The sequence below is a fragment of the Geotrypetes seraphini genome, chromosome 3 (genome assembly GCF_902459505.1).
Source record: "Geotrypetes seraphini chromosome 3, aGeoSer1.1, whole genome shotgun sequence".
NCBI lineage: Eukaryota > Metazoa > Chordata > Amphibia > Gymnophiona > Dermophiidae > Geotrypetes > Geotrypetes seraphini.
This window is the reverse complement of record NC_047086.1, coordinates 241,206,351-241,225,733: the sequence shown is the minus strand read 5'-3', so window position 1 is coordinate 241,225,733 and position 19,383 is coordinate 241,206,351. Positions and strand designations below refer to the sequence as shown.

The window sequence follows — 19,383 nt, the reverse complement described above, 5'->3', positions numbered from 1 at the left end:
CAACATCCTGTTCGCTTTCTTTGCAGCCACCGCGCATTGTGCCGACGGTTTCAGTTTCTGGTCTATCAGTACCCCCCAGGTCTCTTTCCTGTTTGCTCTTGCTCAATGTCACACCTAACATTTTATATTCATGTTCCTTGTTCTTCGTGCCTAGGTGCATCACTTTGCATTTTTCTATATTTAACTTCATCTGCCACTTTTCCGCCCATTTCTCTAGCTGGTTCAAATCTCTCTGGAGTTCTTCACTATCCATTTGTGACCCAACATAGTTTCGTGTCATCTGCGAACTTGATTATATTACTCATTGTTTCCTCTTCCAGGTCATTTATGAATATATTGAATAAGATTGGCCCAAGGACCTAGCCCTGGGGCACACCGCTTGTCACCTTTTCCCAGTCCGAGAACTTCCCATTTATGCTTACCCTCTGCAATCTGCTTTCCAGCCAATTGGCTATCCATCTTAGTATATCCCCTTCAATTCCATGGCTTTGTAGTTTCTTCAGAAGCCTAGCGTGTGGAACCTTGTCGAACGCCTTCTGGAAGTCCAAGTATATTATATCCACCGGGTGTCCGCTATCAATATGTTTGTTCACCTTCTCAAAAAATTGAAGTAAATTCGTCAGACATGACTTCCCCTTCTTGAAGCCATGTTGACTGTTTCTCATCAGGTCATGATTTTCCAGGTGCTGCACTATGCTGTCTTTGATTAGCGCTTCAACCATCTTCTCAGGAACTGACGTAAGACTCACAGGTCTATAGTTGCCTGGTTCTCCTCTTGATCCTTTTTTGTAGATTGGAATGACATTCGCTATCTTCCAATCCTCTGGTATGATAGTATATCACTCACTGTGGTGAGGCTATTCTTGATTTCTCCCTTGAATACTTTCCCTGGTCCGGGCATTGATACAGTGTCTTCCCTGGTAAAGACAGACGCGAAGAATGAATTTAGCCTATCGGCAATCTTTTTGTCTTCCTTGACGTACCCTTTTATTCCCTGATCATCGAGAGGGCTTACTGCCTCCTTTGCTGGTTTTTTCCCTTTTATATATCTGAAAAAGGGCTTGAAGTTTTTGGCTTCTTGCACTATCTTTTCCTCATAGACCTTTTTGGCGTCTCTTACTGCCTTGTGACACTTCTTCTGGTCGGCCTTGTGACTGTTCCAGGCCTCCGTTGTTTGTTCTCGTTTCCATTTTTTAAACGAGTTCCTCTTTTCCCTTACAGCATCCTTCACCCCTTTAGTCAGCAAAGCTGGTTCTCCTTTGTTCATATTTTTCCTTCCTTTGGCTATCCGCGGAATGTAGAGATTCTGCGCTTCGGTGATAGTAGTTTTTAGTAGGGACCATGCTTGATCGACAGTTTTGATTTTGGCTGCCTTTTTCTTGAGCCTTTATTTAACCATGGCTCTCATGCTGTCGTAATTCCCTTTTCTGAAGTTAAAGGTTGTGGTTTGAGTCTTGGTTCGTTTCCCCTTTCCGATGCCGATTTTAAAATTGATCTTGTTGTGATCACTCATCCCTAGTGGGACCGTGACTTCCACGTTTGATGTCCTTCCAGTTATGCCGTTTAGGACCAAGTCCAAGGTTGCGGTTCCTCAATTAATTTGTCTACTGAGAAGCCCAATATCTCAGAGACAAAATCCATAATCTGTTCCCAAAACGCTATAACTTTGGGGTAAGACCACCATATGTGGAGAAAGGAACCCTGGGACCCACAGGCTCTCCAACATTGTTCAGAGCCTCTTCCAAAAATAGCTTTTAGGCGCACTGGGGTATAATATCACTGGTACAGTATCTTATAGCCGTTCTGAACCATATTGCTGGCGACAGTCTCGTAAGAGAAATCCCAGTTGCCTCTCCCACACCTTAGTTTCATATGTCTTGCCAGTGGCATTTTCCCAAGCAATCTGATACTGCCTGGGCACTGGGATGTAGAGCAGTAGAGTATTGTAAAGGCAGGTAATAGCACCCCTGTCTGCCCGCTCCAAAGGAGATGGGGGCTGTTGCAAATCTGGGAGCACTCTCTTTTTCAAAAAACTTTCACCAATTGCCAGTAATGAAAGAGATCTTGCCAAACCAGTTCATATGCCTCCTCCAAATAGGAGAAGACCAACTCTCCCTCAGAGAAAAGCTGTTCCAAAGTTAATAATCCCCTTCCTGCCCAGCTTCATAATGTAATGTCTAAGTCCCCAGAAGCAAAATGAGGAGCATATGGTATGGCCATTCTAGAAAAATATAATTGCCCACCCAGTAAGCGGTATCAGATTAATGACCCTCATATCTTCCCCCCCCCCCCCCCCCAGGCACCCGCATAGGAGCTAAAAGCATACTGTCCCGAAACTCCCCAGGCAGAGCTCCGCCAGGGAAATGAAGCAGGGCAAGAAGAGAGTAGGGGGCATAAAGGTCAGCCTCACGAGATGTAGGAGTATACTGATGTTCTCCAAACAGACAGTCTTTCAAATGGCACAAGGGACAGTCTAAGTTATAGAGGCCAAAATTCAGGATACCCAGTCCCCCCTGCCTCCACTCACCCATGAGGAAGCCATAGCACAATCTAGGTTTCCGCCCTTGCTAACAAAACCACGAAAACTCCCCGTTTAAAGCCCACAAGTACATCTTTAAAAGTCTCAATGGGAGAATCCTAACATATAGCCATTGGGGAAAGATTACCATGCGAAACAACGCTATTCTACCAAACAATGTAAGGGCAAATCTCTCCATCTTTCTAGCTGTCGGGAAGTACGTTGGAGTAACTCCAGAACATTAACCAAAGACAACCGGTAGAGGCTGTAAGCTGGACTCCAAGATATTGAAAGGAGCCAGTCGTCCAGCGGAGAGGGAACGTATCCACCCACCGAATCCGTATCTCCAATGAAGATGGTAAGGCCTCCGACCTGCTCAAGTTCAAGTGAAATCCCACAAAGTCACCATATTCGCATATCGTTTCCAACAAAGCTGCTAATGAGATCCATAATGTGAACGAGCAAATCATCTGCAAAAGCTTCCACCTTAAAGCAAAAATCCCCGGTGAACACCCTTTACATCAGGATTCTGATGAATATCACAAAAGGGTCTAACAACAAAATAAACAGTAAAGAAGATAAGGGGCATCCCACCTAGTTCCCCTAGAAATCTCAAACTGGGAAGACTTACAACCATTCACCAGAATAAGCGCTGCTGGTGACGCATACAATGCTCCGTAAATCCATAGCTATGCAACGCCACATACAGAAAGTCCCATCGCACCCTGTCAAATGTCTTTTCCGCGTCAAAGCTGATAAGTAAGGAAGGCGTGCAGGCATGTGTACAAGATTCCAAGGCGGTGAGAATCCTCCACAGGTTTTTTTTCCACTGAACGGCCTTTAACAAACCCAACTTGGGCCTCATGAAGAATCTCAGGGATCACAGGTGCCAATCGATTTATCAAGACCTTGGCTAGAAATTTCACCTCACAATTAAGCAAGGAGATAGGGCGATAAGAATCTAGACTAGTTGGATCTCGCCCCTGTTTTGGGAGAACAATTATTTGGGCCACATTAAGGTCTTCTGGCATAGCCTCCACATCAACCATCACATTAAACATGTCAGTAAGCGGGGAAACAATGTCTACTCTCAGAAGTTTATAAAATTCAGCACGGAATCCATCTATACTAGGAGCCTTCAAGGTGAGACTCTGTCAGATAGCCAAATCCACCTCATCCTCTGACACCAGGGCATTCAATAGGTCCAAATGGTTAGTTGTCAGTTGAGGTAAATCCATTGTATCCAAATACAGATCACCTGGTAAAACCTGTGCCGATGGCGCAGCATACAGATTAGCATAATAGTCTCTAAATGCCGGACAAATGGCCTCATCTTTGGTGATTGGCCAAGAATTATTCAACTTAAGAGATACAATTTTCTGTCTGCCCTCCTTAAGAGATATTAATCGGGCTAATAAGTGACTACACTATAGTACGCCATGGTCTTAGTCGTACGCTGATGGAGCCTCTCATTCAGGGTGACCTGCACAGCATGCAAGGCCTGTTAATTAGCTGCAGTAGGGTGTTGCCCATTAGCATGATGAAGGGCTACCAAGTGGTTTGATAAACGCAAAATGTCACACTCTTGACTCTTCCGGGCCTGGCTAACATAGCTGATAATGTGACCATGAAGAACTGCCTTGGTGACCTCCCACCATAACATCCTTCTACACATACTGGACTCAATAAGAATCAGTGGTAAGGTACAATCATGGTTTATAGGATTCCTACAATCCAGAACATACAGAGTTAAAACAAACAAAGAAAAATCTGAGCCATGGTCTAACCCCTGCGGAGTACTTCAAGGATCACCTCTTTCTCCCACACTCTTCAACCTACACATTGCCTCCCTCAGCTCCTACCTAGACAAACAAGGTCTAACCTCCTACAGCAATGCAGACAACATCACCATTCTCCTTCCGTTCGACCAACCAGCACCATCCATGACAGACAAAATACACAGAACACTTGAAACAATAGCAACTTGGATGAATGCCAACAAAAACTAAATCCGGACAAAACAAACTTCATCCTACTCGAAACTAACAAAACGCCAACCATAACAAGCCTCGTCATAAACTCTACAACATACCACATCCAACCCACTTGAAAACACCTGGGAGTGCTAATAGACAGAGGCTGTACAATGCAGCCACAAATCAACAATACAATAAAAAAATAATTCACAGTCATGAGAAACCTGAGGCAAATCAGAAAATTCTTCGACAGAAAACAATTCCAACTCTTGGTACAATCCCTAATCTTAGGTCTAATAGACTACTGCAACATATTATATCTCCCATGCACAGCAACCATGATAAAACAATTACAAACAATACAAAACACAGCCCTAAGACTGGTCTACTCACTGAAGAAATATGACCACATCACAGAGGCATACCACGACTCACATTGGATCCCAATACAAGCGAGAATACACTTCAAATTTTACTGCCTACTATTTAAAGCAATAAATGGAGACAGCCCAGCCTATTGGAACAATCGACTAGTTCAATCCATCTCAACCAGACATAGAAGAACCCACGTACCATTCACACACCCTCCAACCAAAAACGTCAAAAGAAAAAAACTGTACGACAACCTCCTAGCCACTCAAGCTGCAAAACCCGACCCACAACTCTACAACCCATTGACCACGACCACAGACTATAAAATCTTCAAAAAAGAAATTAAAACCCTTCTATTCATAAAACACATAAAACCGAACTAACACCTGCATCAACTGCAACTACTACATATGAACTTCTAATATCATGTCAACTCAGATGTAATCCTTAACAACTCTAAGAAATGTACAAACTACTCCCTAAATATTTCTAGTCTCCGGACAAACCATTTGTAATCCGCCTTGAACCGCAAGGTAATGGCGGAATAGAAATCCCTAATGTAATGTAAAGGACCGGGTTATTTCTGTGTTGCCTATTTTGATATTGATAATCCTTCCAGCAAGCTAACAAAGAATCATAAAATTTCGGATCATTAGCGAGCCATAAAGGATATGTCCATTGAAAGTTCCGGCCTGCCTGGGCAGGAAGAGCCCACTCCAGTCACATCCAGGCATGGTCAGAGATCGCATAAGGACCTATCTCTGCCTTACAACCTGAGAAAAGACTGCCCAAGAAATCAACAAATAATCAATATGAGACTGCGTGGGGTGTGCTCTTGACATACGAGTATAGTCTTTCTCAGAAGGGTGCAAAATCTGCCATATGTCTCTAGATCCAAGAACTGGCACAAAGACGGAAGGCCTTTATTTTCCTTGGCATGATGACTCGCGGCGCGGTCGATCTATCCATGGAGGGATCCCAGGCCATATTAAAATCACCTCCCAACAACATTGGGAGTTGAGCATAGGACGAGAGAACTGTATGCAGACGTTGATAGAATTTGCGATTATAGGAATTAGGGGAATAAATACTGCCCAAAAGAATAAGTCTGTCCTGCAGTATGGGCCTTGCAAAAGATATAGCTGTCCTCTGAATCAGCTGCCACCGTGGCGAGATGGGCAGCTACCCCTTTCAGGACCAGGATTGCCACCCCACATCTCCTCCCCAACCCTGCTGCCGTGATGCAGGTACCCACCCAACCAAGCTGCAATTTAGAATGCTCCACCAAGGTAAGGTGAGTCTCCTGGAGCATAACATCTGCCTTAAGACTCTGTAAATTGTGTATGATTTTTGTGCGTTTCACGGGGGAAGTAATGCTCCTAATGTTCCAAGTCACCACATGAACCTTGGAAAAAAACTAAAGAGAAAATCCACTAAATGCTGATGTAAAACCTTTAGAAACGCAGAGCTCCATCTCAGCAAGCGGGCTCCAGAATACAACTGCTACCTATCATGTATAGCTACATCATCGGCTGGACACCTCCCTAGCCACTCTAACCCAAGTACTAGTGATATCTCACTGCTCTGAAGCCAAATTCCCCCATCCAAACCTCCCCTTCCCCCAACCTTTCCACCCCTCTATCCCCCAGTCCTCATAACCCTCAATCTGCATACCTGATCCTCGACTGAGAATCGGTCACTTCACGACGCCAAACCCCCCCTCCCCCACACACACCCACACACACAAAAAATACCAATAACCAATCTGGCCCAAAGCTGGCTATGATAAATTTAAAAAATAAAAATAAAACCGTGCACTCTGATCTCCACAAGCAGTCAGGAACAGTCATCCATCACACACATAGCTAATACTTACTCCCTCTTGAAAACCATTTAACAAAAATCTTCAGCAGCAACATCATGCTCCAAGAGGACATGGAAGTATACATTCAGTCAGTCAGGGGAAAGAGTCCAATCAGGTATAAGAACTGCAAAGGCACTGGGTGGCTGACCATCCAAAATGAAGAGCTAGAAATGCCCTCTCAACAGGCCACCTGGCAACCAGCTTAAGTGACAGCCATTTTGGGCTGCACTCTGAAGTCTGTGAAGGGTGAGGGGTCCCTTTCAAAAGCCCCCACTAAAGACTAGCCCAGGGTAATGAAGTAGCCAAAATCTGATGCTACACATGACCCCTTCAAAGTGAAAAAGGAGGAGTCTAGTGAAGCAGGCAATGGTTGGAAATCCCTTAGTGAGCCAAACAGGGTCCATAGCCAGAGGGGTCAGAAGGTAGGGCACCAATCATTCAGTGGCAGCAGTTAGAAAGCCCATCCCAGGCCATCTGGTTCACGGGGCCGTTGAAGTTGGAAGGCTGCTGGCTCCGTCTAGCTGGAAAAGAAAGTCATTGGCCTCCAACAGGGAATCATAGATCCGAGTTCAGCTGTTGTGGGAAACTCAAAGGTAGGCAGGGTATAGCAGTGCAAAATGAATCTTACAAGCAAACAAGGTAGAGCAAATGGGGCCAAACCTCCTCCTCTGCTGAGCCACTCAAGTTGAATAGTCTTGGAAACAGAGGACTCTTCATTTCTCGTAGAGCAACTGACGGCCCCCTCAAAGTGCTTCTAGAATGGTTGTCTTGGGCGCAAAATTAAGTACCCAAAGGATAACCACACAGGGCCGGGCAACAGCCTCCCGTCAAGTTCGAATTCTATGGGCAAGTTCCACCTGAAAGGAACTGAGAGCCTCAGAGTCCCAGGGAATTTGATATCCAGCATTCAAAAAATGTCTGGAGCTCCGACTCTGGTAGAGAGCCCCACACCCACAAATTTAAGATTGTTTCTCCGGGCTCGGTTCTCCAGATCTTCAATTTTTCTTCTAAGGCCTCCAAATGTTTCATCTGTTGCTGGTGAGTACTCTCCATCCTCCCACATGGGCCTTGATATCACTGACCCGTTGCTGGAAGTTTTCCAGGTCCCAGCCAACTTCGTCCAGCTTCCCCTAGAGCCTCTCCAGTTTATCATCAATAGGTTGGAGTAGTTTTTCCAGAATGGATTCCAGGGCTGCAGTAACCTCAGCGGTAATTTCTGCTAACCACGTAGAAGTGACGGAGGGCCTCGCCAGGCTCAAGGCAGCTGCCATTTTGTCATCCACAACTAGGCTCTGTTCCCGGTTCATGCGTGCCAGTTTTGCCACCATAAATCACAGCAAGAGCTCATATGTACTTCGCTGGCAGTGCGGGAACCTCGATGCAACAAAGAAAGCTCACTCAGAGGGGTAATAAGCTGAAAATCTTGGTTTATTTGTGCAGGTAGCAGGAGAGACATGTTTCAACATCTTCCCCTAAGCATAGCATCAAGTGACCCTGGCACTGACCTTTTAAATGCAAACTTTGCATGGGAAGCTTTAGCCAGCCTTTAATATAGGGAAGGTTGGCAACATTAGAAAACATTCCTATTGGAAAAGCCTGAAGTCAAGTTGCTCTGATAAAGGGGTGGGTTGAACTTATGCTAGCTTTCAGGATCAATAAATAGCTGACAGATAATAAAGTATGTACTCATTTGGATAATAGGTTTTTATGAGTCAGTTCATGGGCAGAGTAGAGGATGTTAAGGAACAATCCCCTGAAAATATCTTTGTTAGGCTACTGCAAATTTTCTTTTTCCAACTATTTCTTAGATATCTGCTTTTTATATTGGCTGCTATTTTTTGCCGGTACTTGTCCTCCAGAGGCCATAAGATCTGGAGTGAAATCAAGTTCATAGCAATTATTACCTCTATCATACACCTGGTCCTTTCTTGTTGGAATCTCTGTAGAAAAGGACCCACTAGGTGATATACATAAAGTAACTGGAATTCAGTCTTCACTATAGGTATCAGCACTTCAGCAAGGAATCTAAAATATAATTAAACAAAAATTCAAGTTATTTACATTTAACAGACATCATAAATAAGAACTTTTACATGGAATGCATCAGGTTCTTACCCATACACAGATGTGACTTTTTTTTTTTTATCCTCTGGGGTTCTCAACCTTGATTGAATCTATAGTTAATAGCAAGGCCTCCTTCAGTCACTCAGAAACCATGATATTCCTTGGAAGAAAATTTAGTAACAATATTTTTCCTTCCATAAAAAAAAAAAAAAATCCTAGAAAACAGACTTTTCTCTTTCATGATCAATTCACGTGTCTTTCAATACTATTTGGGGTAGATTAACTGGATAAAAACTAGTAGTTGAGGAAAGCTGATCAAGGAGGTGGCTATAGTAGCATTTGCCATTATATCTCAGTCACATATGAGCAGAGGAATTCGCTAGGGGGATGGGGGGACTACGTTAACATAGGGTCTTTGCAGGGGGGGGTGATTTTAAGCTTCATTGTTTGCCTACAAGTTCTACTGGGGGACATGGTTGTGGCGCTGCTGCCCATTCAAGCAGGGATTCCTCCCCCTACCCCTCATGGTATGAATAAGGACCATGTAGGACTCTTCCTTAGGGCCAAGTATTGGGGAATATACAAGTTCATGTTGGTGCTGCAATTGGATTTCTTATTTCCCAAGGTGTAGCAACTGAAAGGAACAACTGAGAACTTGCCCTTACTGACCCTGCTCCTAACTGCATGGCCACGTTGCCATGTAGTTTATCTAGATCAGGAGGGAATCTGAGGTACCAAGATGACCAGTTCAGAAATGCTGGATCACAGATTGTATACCAGAACAAGGCAAGTATAAAGAGGGAACCTGGGAGACAGTGATTATTCAAATATCATGTGTACTTGGATACTATCGTGACCACTTAAATGCATCCTATAATCCATTCATCAGCTTTATTTTTGTGATTACAGTGGTGCCTCGCATAACGGACGCCTCGCACAGCGAACGCTGCGCACAACGAACTTTATGTCTTGATCCGTACAACGAACTTCGTTTCACACAACGAAGTCGCCCGAGCTGCATCCTTCCGCGCACGCACTGCGCTTAACTGCCCTCTCTCCGCCTGGTTCCCTCTTGCCCCCCCGACTCCCCGACACGATCGGGGCAAGAGGGAGCTCAAGCCCTCTTGCCCCCCCCGACTCCCCGACACGATCGGGGCAAGAGGGAGCTCAAGCCCTCTTGCCCCCCCGACTCCCCGACACGATCGGGGCAAGAGGGAGCTCAAGCCCTCTTGCCCCCCCGACTCCCCGACACGATCGGGGCAAAAGGGAGCTCAAGCCCTCTTGCCCCCCCGACTCCCCGACACGATCGGGGCAAAAGGGAGCCCAAGCCCTCTTGCCCCGCCGATTCCCCAACTCCCCGACAATATCGGGCCAGGAGGGAGCACAAGTCCTCCTGGCCACGGCGACCCCCTAACCCCACCCTGCACTACATTACGGGCAGGAGGGATCCCAGGCCCTCCTGCCCTCGACGCAAACCCCCCCTCCCCCCAACGACCGCCCCCCCCCAAGAACCTCCGACCGCCCCCCCAGCCGACCCGCGACCCCCCTGGCCGACCCCCACGACACCCCCAACCCCCTTCCCCGTACCTTTCTGTAGTTGGCCGGACAGACGGGAGCCAAACCCGCCTGTCCGGCAGGCAGCCATCGACGGAATGAGGCCGGATTGGCCCATCCGTCCCAAAGCTCCGCCTACTGGTGGGGCCTAAGGCGCCTGGGCCAATCAGAATAGGCCCGGGAGCCTTAGGTCCCTCCTGGGGGCGGGGCCTGAGGCACATGGGCCCAACCCGACCATGTGCCTCAGGCCCTGCCCCCAGGAGGGACCTAAGGCTCCCGGGCCTATTCTGATTGGCCCAGGCGCCTTAGGCCCCACCAGTAGGCGGAGCTTTGGGACGGATGGGCCAATCCGGCCTCATTCCGTCGATGGCTGCCTGCCGGACAGGCGGGTTTGGCTCCCGTCTGTCCGGCCAACTACAGAAAGGTACGGGGAAGGGGGTTGGGGGTGTCGTGGGGGTCGGCCAGGGGGGTCGCGGGTCGGCTGGGGTGTTAGGGTGGTTCAAACCACCCTAACACAGTTGTGACAATGAAGTCTAAACAAAACAGAAGACTACAGAGATTTTGATATGAATATTCAATGAATAGCAATGCTCAGAGCCTATTGCTAGAAACATGGAAGTCCAGTGCACAAACTATGTGCAAGCCAGGCACTTGTGACTTGGACTGGCCATTGGTAGAAACTAGATATTGGGCTTGATGGGCCTTTGGCCTGACCCAGTATGGCAAAACTTATGTAAGGTAAGATGTGGAAGCATCAAGAGCACATACACACACACACGTCATAGGCAAACTAATTCCCACATACTGCAGTAATCAGAAAGTGCTCTCCTTACAGCAACCAATTAACTGCAGCAAGAAATGAGGCTTAGTGATTGAAAGAATTATATGGAGGCCAAGGAAGTCAGAATTTAAGTCTTATTTCTCCCACTGAGTATTCTTTTCAACTCAAGCAAGACATTTTATGGCTCAATTTTAGACACTCACTTATTTAATGCATTGCCAAGAGAACTGAAGAATACTTTGTTGACATTTCAGAAACAGCTTAAAGCACATTTGTTTTTACAAGCATTTTCTTGATTTTGTAATAAATCAGGTTATGTATTTGTAATAAGAACATAAGAATTGCCACTGCTAGGTCAGACCAGTGGTCCATCATGCCCAGCAGTCTGCTCACACGGCGGCCCTCTGGTCAAAGACCTGCGCCCTAAATGAGACTAGCCCTACCAGCGCACGTTCTTGTTCAGCAGGAACTTGTCTAACTTTGTCTTGAATCCCTGGAGGGTGTTTTCCCCTATGACAGATTCCGGAAGAACGTTCAAGTTTTCTACCACTCTCTGGTTATATATTTTACAAGCATTTTCTTGATTTTATAATAAATCAGGTTATGTATTTGTAATAAATCAGGTTATGTATTGATTTGCCATATTTAGTGTGTGTATTTTGTAAGCTTCCCAGATTTGTAGATCAATGGAATAAAAGAAATTTTTTAACATTAAAGAATATATATTTATTTATTGAGATTTTTTAAAACTGTTTTTGACTCCTTTTACAAAGCCACGAATACGATGCTGCTGCGGTAAATGCACCAAAGCCCGCAGGAATTGATTGGGCTTTGTTGCATTTACAGCAGCAGCATGGCTATCGTGGCTTTGTAAAAGCGGCCCTTTGTGAAAAGCTTCACATATAATGAAAGAGTGCAAACTTAGACTTTAAGGTGTGTGTATGTGGGGGGGGGGGGGAGGAGATTACTGTGTTTAAAGTACCTTCAGTAATACTGGTATCGCTCCATGATGCAACCTCGCTGGAGTATTGTGTTCAATTCTGGTCTCCTTATCTCAAGAAAGATATAGAGGCACTAGAAAAGGTTCAAAGAAGAGCGACCAAGATGATAAAGAGGATGGAACTCCTCTTGTATGAGGAAAGACTAAAAAGGTTAGGGCTCTTCAGCTTGGAGAAGAGATGGCTGAGGGGAGATAGAATGGCTACAAGTGGATCGATATTTCACTCTGTCAAAAATTTGAAAGACTAGGGGACACTTAGAGAAATACTTTTAAAACCAGTAGAAGGAAATATTTTTCACTTAGAGAATAGTTAAGCTCTGGTACGCATTGCCAGAGGTTGTGGTAAGAGGGGATAGCTGGTTTTAAGAAAGGTTTGGATAATTTCCTGGAGGAAAAGTCCATAGTCTGTTATTGAGTAAGACATAGGGGAAGCCACTGCTTGCCCTGGATCGGCGGCATGGAATGTTGCTACTCATTGGGTTTTGGCCAGGTACTAGGGAGCTGGATTTGCCATATCAATGCTGACAGATAGAGAAGGCATGCTCAACAGACTGTAACCAAATACTACATTCCAGATCAAAAGCACACTGGAAATACTAAACAGTATTGGTTGACTGTTGGCCATTTGGTACATTCTAAGAGGCAGTCTGAAAACATAACAATAGCAAAACAAGGTGCTTTTAACATAGAGAATAAAAAGGTATGCAGATGGATAAGTGCATGGGTGGATGACAAAACAAAATTTTTCCTAGCCTCCCCCAAAGATAAAATTAAGGAAACCACAATTCAACTAAAAGGAAAGACCTTCCCCCTTGATCCGACCATAAAAATTCTGGGAGTCACGCTGGACAAAAACTTATCTCTAGATAACCATACCGACCTCATAATTAGGAAAAGCTTCTCGGTACTTTGGAAACTTCGCACCATAAAAAAACACTTCTATGACAATGCATTCCGCCTACTTGTACAATCCTCCATCCTCAGCATCCTCGACTACTGCAATATCATCTACCTTAACGCCACTAAGAAAACTACCAGGAGACTAAAAATAGTCCAAAATACCGCGGTGCGCCTCATCTTTGGCCTAAAGAAATGGGAACATGTCACCCCTTTCTATCACCAACTACACTGGCTACCATTTGAATCTAGAATTCTTTTTAAATTTGCATGCTTCTGCTACAAATCGGTTAACGGCTCCTCCCCAAGTTACATAAACACACACTTTAACCTTTACTGCAGCAACAGGACATCACGGAGAACTCAATTGTTCGCCTTCCCTTCGCCTAAACACTGTCCTCTCAAAAGATTCCTTGATAGAACTTTTGCCTTCCAAGCAGCCAAGTCGAACCCATGGCTAGCACAGATGATACTCGAGGCCCCCACTTACCTATCATTCAGAAAACTACTAAAAACGTACCTTTTCAGCAAACACGACCCTTAATAATCCATTCACCTCACATGACACTTACCCCACCCCTGCCCCCTTCCTCCTTCACCAGTCCCTCCCTCCCCCACTCTCTACCTCCCCTACCTAGCTCGATCAAACCTGCAATTTCTGTAATATTGTTGTAAACCTGCCCTCTTTGCAGACAGTTAAGAATCGCTGTAATTCCACGGCTGACTGCGGCAAATCACTTTAATTTATTGTAATTCAGCCTGCAATTTGCTGTTAAAAATACTTCTAATTATGCTGTAAATCTGCTTCTAATTTTGTAAACCTACTTCTAATTTTGTTGTAAATCTGCTATTCAATGCAGATCATTTGCTAATTGATGTAAACCGCCTAGAACTCACTGGGTATGGCGGTATATAAGAATAAAGAATAATAATAATAATAATAATAATTTTTTAGAGGATACTTTGCTGTGCTGATGAGTCTGACTCATTTTTATTGAAAGGTTTTAAAGACAAAATCTGAAGCACTGGTCATCTGCATTCTGAAACCTGGGCCAGGGTGTGTCTGGAAAAGAACACCAATTTATTATCTTATTATTCAGGTTTAGCTTATACCTTTTCCTTGGAGCTGAAATCAATTTACATTCATGCACAGTAGGTATTTCAGTAGGTAAGCAAAATGAGAATCACTGGGGATTGTGATTTTTATACCTCCAATACAAGAGACATCTTCCAGGCTAACCTGATTTACTTGGTTTGTTCCATTAGAATTCTAGTAGTTCTAAATATGGTGATGGTATGGTAGATACAGCAAGACCTCTCTCTTCTCTTGCAACAACAGTTTAAGTAGCTTTGCAATTTGTCTTGCAGATAAATGGATATGGGTCACACACTTGATATATTCTGTGGTACAACCAAACAAAGTTGTTTACATATTATATACAGGTAATGATGGCAACAGTGAAAAAGGAGATGTCAGGTTCACAAAGCAGCAAATCTGATGGGTCAATATGGCGATTGCACAATGGAATAGTTGCTGAACTGAATGAGTAAACAGTTCTGTATGATGCAGGTTGAAGTTCTTCACTATGCTATGAGATTCCAAGATTATAAGGATGCAGGATAGATAGCTAAAGGGGTGATGGTTGCTTTATGACCCATGTTTATATTTTATATTTGTTTTATTTTGGGAGTTTGTTTATTTTGGGAGTTTGTTCATTAGGTGTGTATGTACTTCTTGGAAACTGCACTGAACAGACTGATAACCATTTGTAAGGTTTCTCTCCCCTCCCCCTCTGGTGGTCTAGTGGTAGGCCGAGACAGGGCGGGCAGAGACAGGGCATAGGGCAAGCAGGGTCAGGGAACAGATGTCAAGGCAGATGACTTTTTAAAATATGCAATGTCACCTCAGTAACAACTATAGAAAAATAGACAAATATAGTGCAAAATATAGACAGCAGATATAAATTCTCAAAACTGACACATTTTGATCACTAAATTGAAAATAAAATCATTTTTCCTACCTTTATTGTCTGGTGATTTCTTTCTTTCTTTCCTTCCTCAGGCCCAACAATTGTCTCTTCCTCCCTCCTTCCTATGTCCCCCTCAATGCCTTCCAGCCTTTGTCCTCTTCCTCCCCCCCTCCCCCCCCCCCGTTGGCTGGTGATTTCTTTCTTTCCTCCCTTCCTCAGGCACAACTGACCCTTCCTCCCTCCCTCCTATTCTCCTCACTGCCTTTCAGCCTCTGTCCTCTTCCGCCCCCACCCCCACCCCCAAGCCTGCCCACCTGCTGGATTTAATTACCTCCCACTGCTGCTGCTGTGAGGACATGTCGATGATGCAGAGGGGGGGGGGGGACTCCTGGCTCAGCAGTGTGGCACCCGGAACGGAAGGAATTGCTGGGAAAGGCCAGGCGGGTGCAGCAATTGCATGCCGCCAGCCCAGAAGCCTTAACCCTGACATCGGCGAGAATTGTCGTTGGGGGTAAGGCTTCTGGGCCGGCGGCGTGCAATCGCTGCACCCGTCTGGCCTTTATCTTCTTCTACTTTCGGCGGCAGTGAGCAACCAGCAGCAGCGGAGGCGAGAGGCGGTCCTGTAAGGTAAAGGGGGGGGGGAATTTGGGTATTCGCTCCATAGGACGCACCCTTTTTGCCACCAACATTTTTTTGGGGAAAGTGAGTCTTATGGAGCAAAAAATATGGTAGTCCAATTTAACCAGCACCTTGTTCAGAGAAGGAGTTGCAGATTGATTCCACAAATGTGCTAGAGTCAACTTGACCACCACAAAAAGATAAGTAGCAAACCTTTTTGCTGGAAATAGCATCCCAGGTGGCCGCTGATGAAGACTGATTCTTCCTGTCCCGGCCTAGTACGTGGTTGCAGTTAAGGGGAATGGTTAATCTGCTGGCTGGGAGGGGAATACAGGACAATCAAGCCATTGTGATATCACTTATGAAGTTGGCTCTTTTTAGTGGGAAGAGGATACAGGGAAGGAAGGTGGGACAGGGTATAGAACCTGGCAGGGAAGGGGGGTATAGTGTTCAGAGCCTGGCAGGGAAGGGGGCTTGGTTCAGAGCCTGGTAGGGAATGGGACTGAGTGCAGGGCAGGCAGGGAAGGGGTCTGGGTGCAGAATTTGGCAGGGAGGGGGGCTGAGTGAATGGGGTACGATGAATCCAAAACAGAGTTCAAACATCGCAAAATTTCAGTTCAAAAGAGTGCACCTTTGGACACTCCCATCAAACATGAAAAATAGCCCTTTTCAGCACAAGACCTCCAACAAAATTCAGAATTTTGGGGGAACATTTTATGCAAACAAGCTGGGGTAAGATACCATTGATAGAAAAATTTAAAACCATTTTCCACCAAAGCAGCAGATATAGAAACCTTAAACATTGTGCGGTATATTGGTGGCCCAAATATCATTCCCACCGAGCTATATAAAAAAAGCATGGGGTTCCGCTGAACTAACAAAGCTTGATATAGCTTACTGATGCCCCCTCTCCCAGTGCCCGTTCGCAAAGCTATTTCCATCAAGGTCTCTGTAAATTTCTAGTTCTTCTTTCCCCTTTAGTTTATAAAAGCACACAGCTGGTTGTAGTGAAAAAGGTCTCTATCAGGAATACCGTATTCAGATGTAAGTTCTTCAAAAGTGAGAATTTTCCCATCTACCCATACTAGATCCAAAGTTTTTAGAGAATGCTGGGCCCAATTGGGGGAAAATCCTGTTGGTCTGGGGAAAATCTGGTAAGTAAGAAATAGCAGAAAGAGTAAAGAAGTGACATCATCAGCAAATATGGCTGCCTAAGCTCGAGGCTCTGTCTTCTAGCCATCATAATTCCGCCGAAAAGCGATTTTTCAGCAGTGGAACGGGTGGTTGGTGCATTAAAGTCTCCTGCACCACATGGCGTAAAAATAAGACTGGAAGGTGATTGTCAACAGAGTTGCATGTCTGAAAAGACCCATGCACATTCCCTGTGTGCAGCAGGACCGCAGGATGAAGGCGGAGAATCTACCTGTATATCAGGCATGTTGCAATCGCCACCTGCGAGGGTCTTAGAGAGTAGTAGAGGAACCATGGAACCTCTCAGTAAAGCTGATCTCTGAGAAATAGTAACCGAGGTTAAGTTGGAGATCTTCACAGTGACCTTTCAAGCGATCAGGGGAGAGCAGCAGATCATGCAGAAATCGGGTCCTACATCAATACTGCTGAGCTTCAAATGGATGGTAATGAGGAGTTGACCATGGGGGCATAGAGAGGTCTGAAGGACATGTGATCTGAACTGCATGAACTGATTGACAAAACTGAGGACCTTGAGAATTGGGCCCTCTAAAACAATTTACGGATTCATGGAGTCCCAGATACGAGTGAATATAAAGATGAAAAGGAGGTGATGACTAACTTAGCTAGATGGCTGCTGCAGGATAATAACCTGGACCTGGGCATTGAGAGGGAGCATAGAGCCCTGGGCCCAAAGACATCAGAACAGCCCCATGATATTGTTATCTGCCTTCAAAGCTTTGCGCTCAAAGAATGAGTCCTTTGCAGAGCTCGGAAATTGGGATCCCTTCAATGGCACAGGCACCATCTGGAATTCTACCAGGACCTTGCATCTAGTACACTGTAGAAAAGAAGAATGTTTCAAGAGGTGACCCAGGCGTTGACACAAGTTGGATATTAAACTAAACTAACTAAAACTTAAAGCTTACAGACCATGTCATCTCTATAAAAATAAAGCTCGATTCTGTTTACAGTAAATAAAATAGAGGAAAGAAAAATTTTACAATTTGGAGAATAGCCAAGCTTTTAGATGTTTACGAAAGGTTTGAAGAGAGTCTAGGTCTTTCAACCACAGAGGAATATTGTTCTAAAATTCAGTTATTTTGCCAATAGAGGCTATGCCTATCAGTGAGGGGAAGGATAATTTAAATTTTTGCATAGTTCTTATCAGACCGGATCTTTTGGAGTTCCAAGACAGAGGGATTAATAAAGGACAGATGCCGAACAGAACCTTAAAGGTTATACAGGTGCATTTGAAGTGTATCCTGGAGATTATTGGAAGCCATTGAAGTTTAGCCAGTAACGGAGATAATGCTCAAATCTGCTTTTATCAACTAGCCGCAGTATTTTGAATCAGCTGAAGTCTCTGTAAATTATTTTTGGTCAGACTTAGATAGATAGAATTACAATAGTCTAATTGCGAAAAATAATTGATTGACCAAGAAGACTGTGAAGACTGAAGAAATTTCACACAATTACAAAAACCCAAAGGGGAATATCTCAAATAATATAAATCAAAAAATCCCCAGATAAAAATCAAGAGAGATGGGAAGCACTGCAAAATTACCAACTTCCTAAAACGTGAAGGGTTTAATAGAAATATTATATATATGTAGCCTCAGTGCAATAGTTAAAGCTAACGGTGCTCTGGCAAACCAGTGTTACAGGCTTAACCTGTTGTAGCCGGCCTGCACCATCACAGGCCTACTAAGTGCACAAATCATAATATAAAGTGATACAAAATGAATTAAATTTTCATAAGGTGCAAGAAAAGTTGCAGTGCTACCGACTTATCAAGATTTAAGGCTCAATGAACCAGCAAGTACTCAGAACTTATCTTTGGTAAATGCCTGAAAAATGTTTCCAGCATTGCTCAAAATGCCCCCCTTAAATTTCCAAATGTGGCATAATATTGTGGCATAAACCTGGCATAATATCCAACCGGGTTCTTAGCTGAAGAAGCATTTTTTTTTTTTACCAAGGAATTAATATGATTTTTTTACCAAGGAATTAATAAGATTTTAGTAGAGAACTCAATCTGTAAAGATGTCCCTATGGCAGTAGGATGGAGGAGGGAAAATGATCCAACTTTGGACCAAGCCATAACAGTTTTGTTTTGGTTTTGTTCAATTTCATTTGTACAAAAATGGCCCAAGTTTGAAGTTTCATCACACACTGGATTATGTTTGCAGAAAGATTAGAGAGACTTGAATCTACCTCAAGGAGAATGAAAATATCATCGGCGTAAGAATACAGAGATTCAAGGAAAGATATTTAAAAAAATTTCAGAGTGGTCATGTAAATATTGAAGAGAATGGAGGACAGAGGTGACCCCTGAGGGACTCCACATAACAGCTTAAAGGGAAGAGACATTGTACCATTCATGTTGACAGTATAAGATCGAGAACGTAAGAATTTAGAAAACCAGTATAGGATCGTATGGTCGAGACCTATCTCAGAAAGCTGATGAATCAGAATATCATAGTGAACATCAAAAGCCGCGGACAGATCGAATTGTAATAGGATTGCAAATTTGTTATTCAAATGTTAATTGCTGGACCTTTGAGATTAGAGAAACCAA

The 19,383-nt window shown here is 44.3% G+C and overlaps 1 protein-coding gene across 2 annotated transcripts in view; it reads right to left on the bottom strand.

Annotated features, from left to right (window-relative positions):
• MED23 (mediator complex subunit 23) overlaps nt 1-19,383 on the bottom strand; it is a 254,975-nt gene that overhangs the window by 2,836 nt on the left and 232,756 nt on the right. For both annotated transcript variants that reach the window (XM_033937086.1, XM_033937087.1), the window contains one exon: nt 8,635-8,755. In XM_033937086.1, coding sequence (XP_033792977.1) covers nt 8,635-8,755 — 121 coding nt within the window. The remainder of the gene's footprint in view (nt 1-8,634; nt 8,756-19,383) is intronic.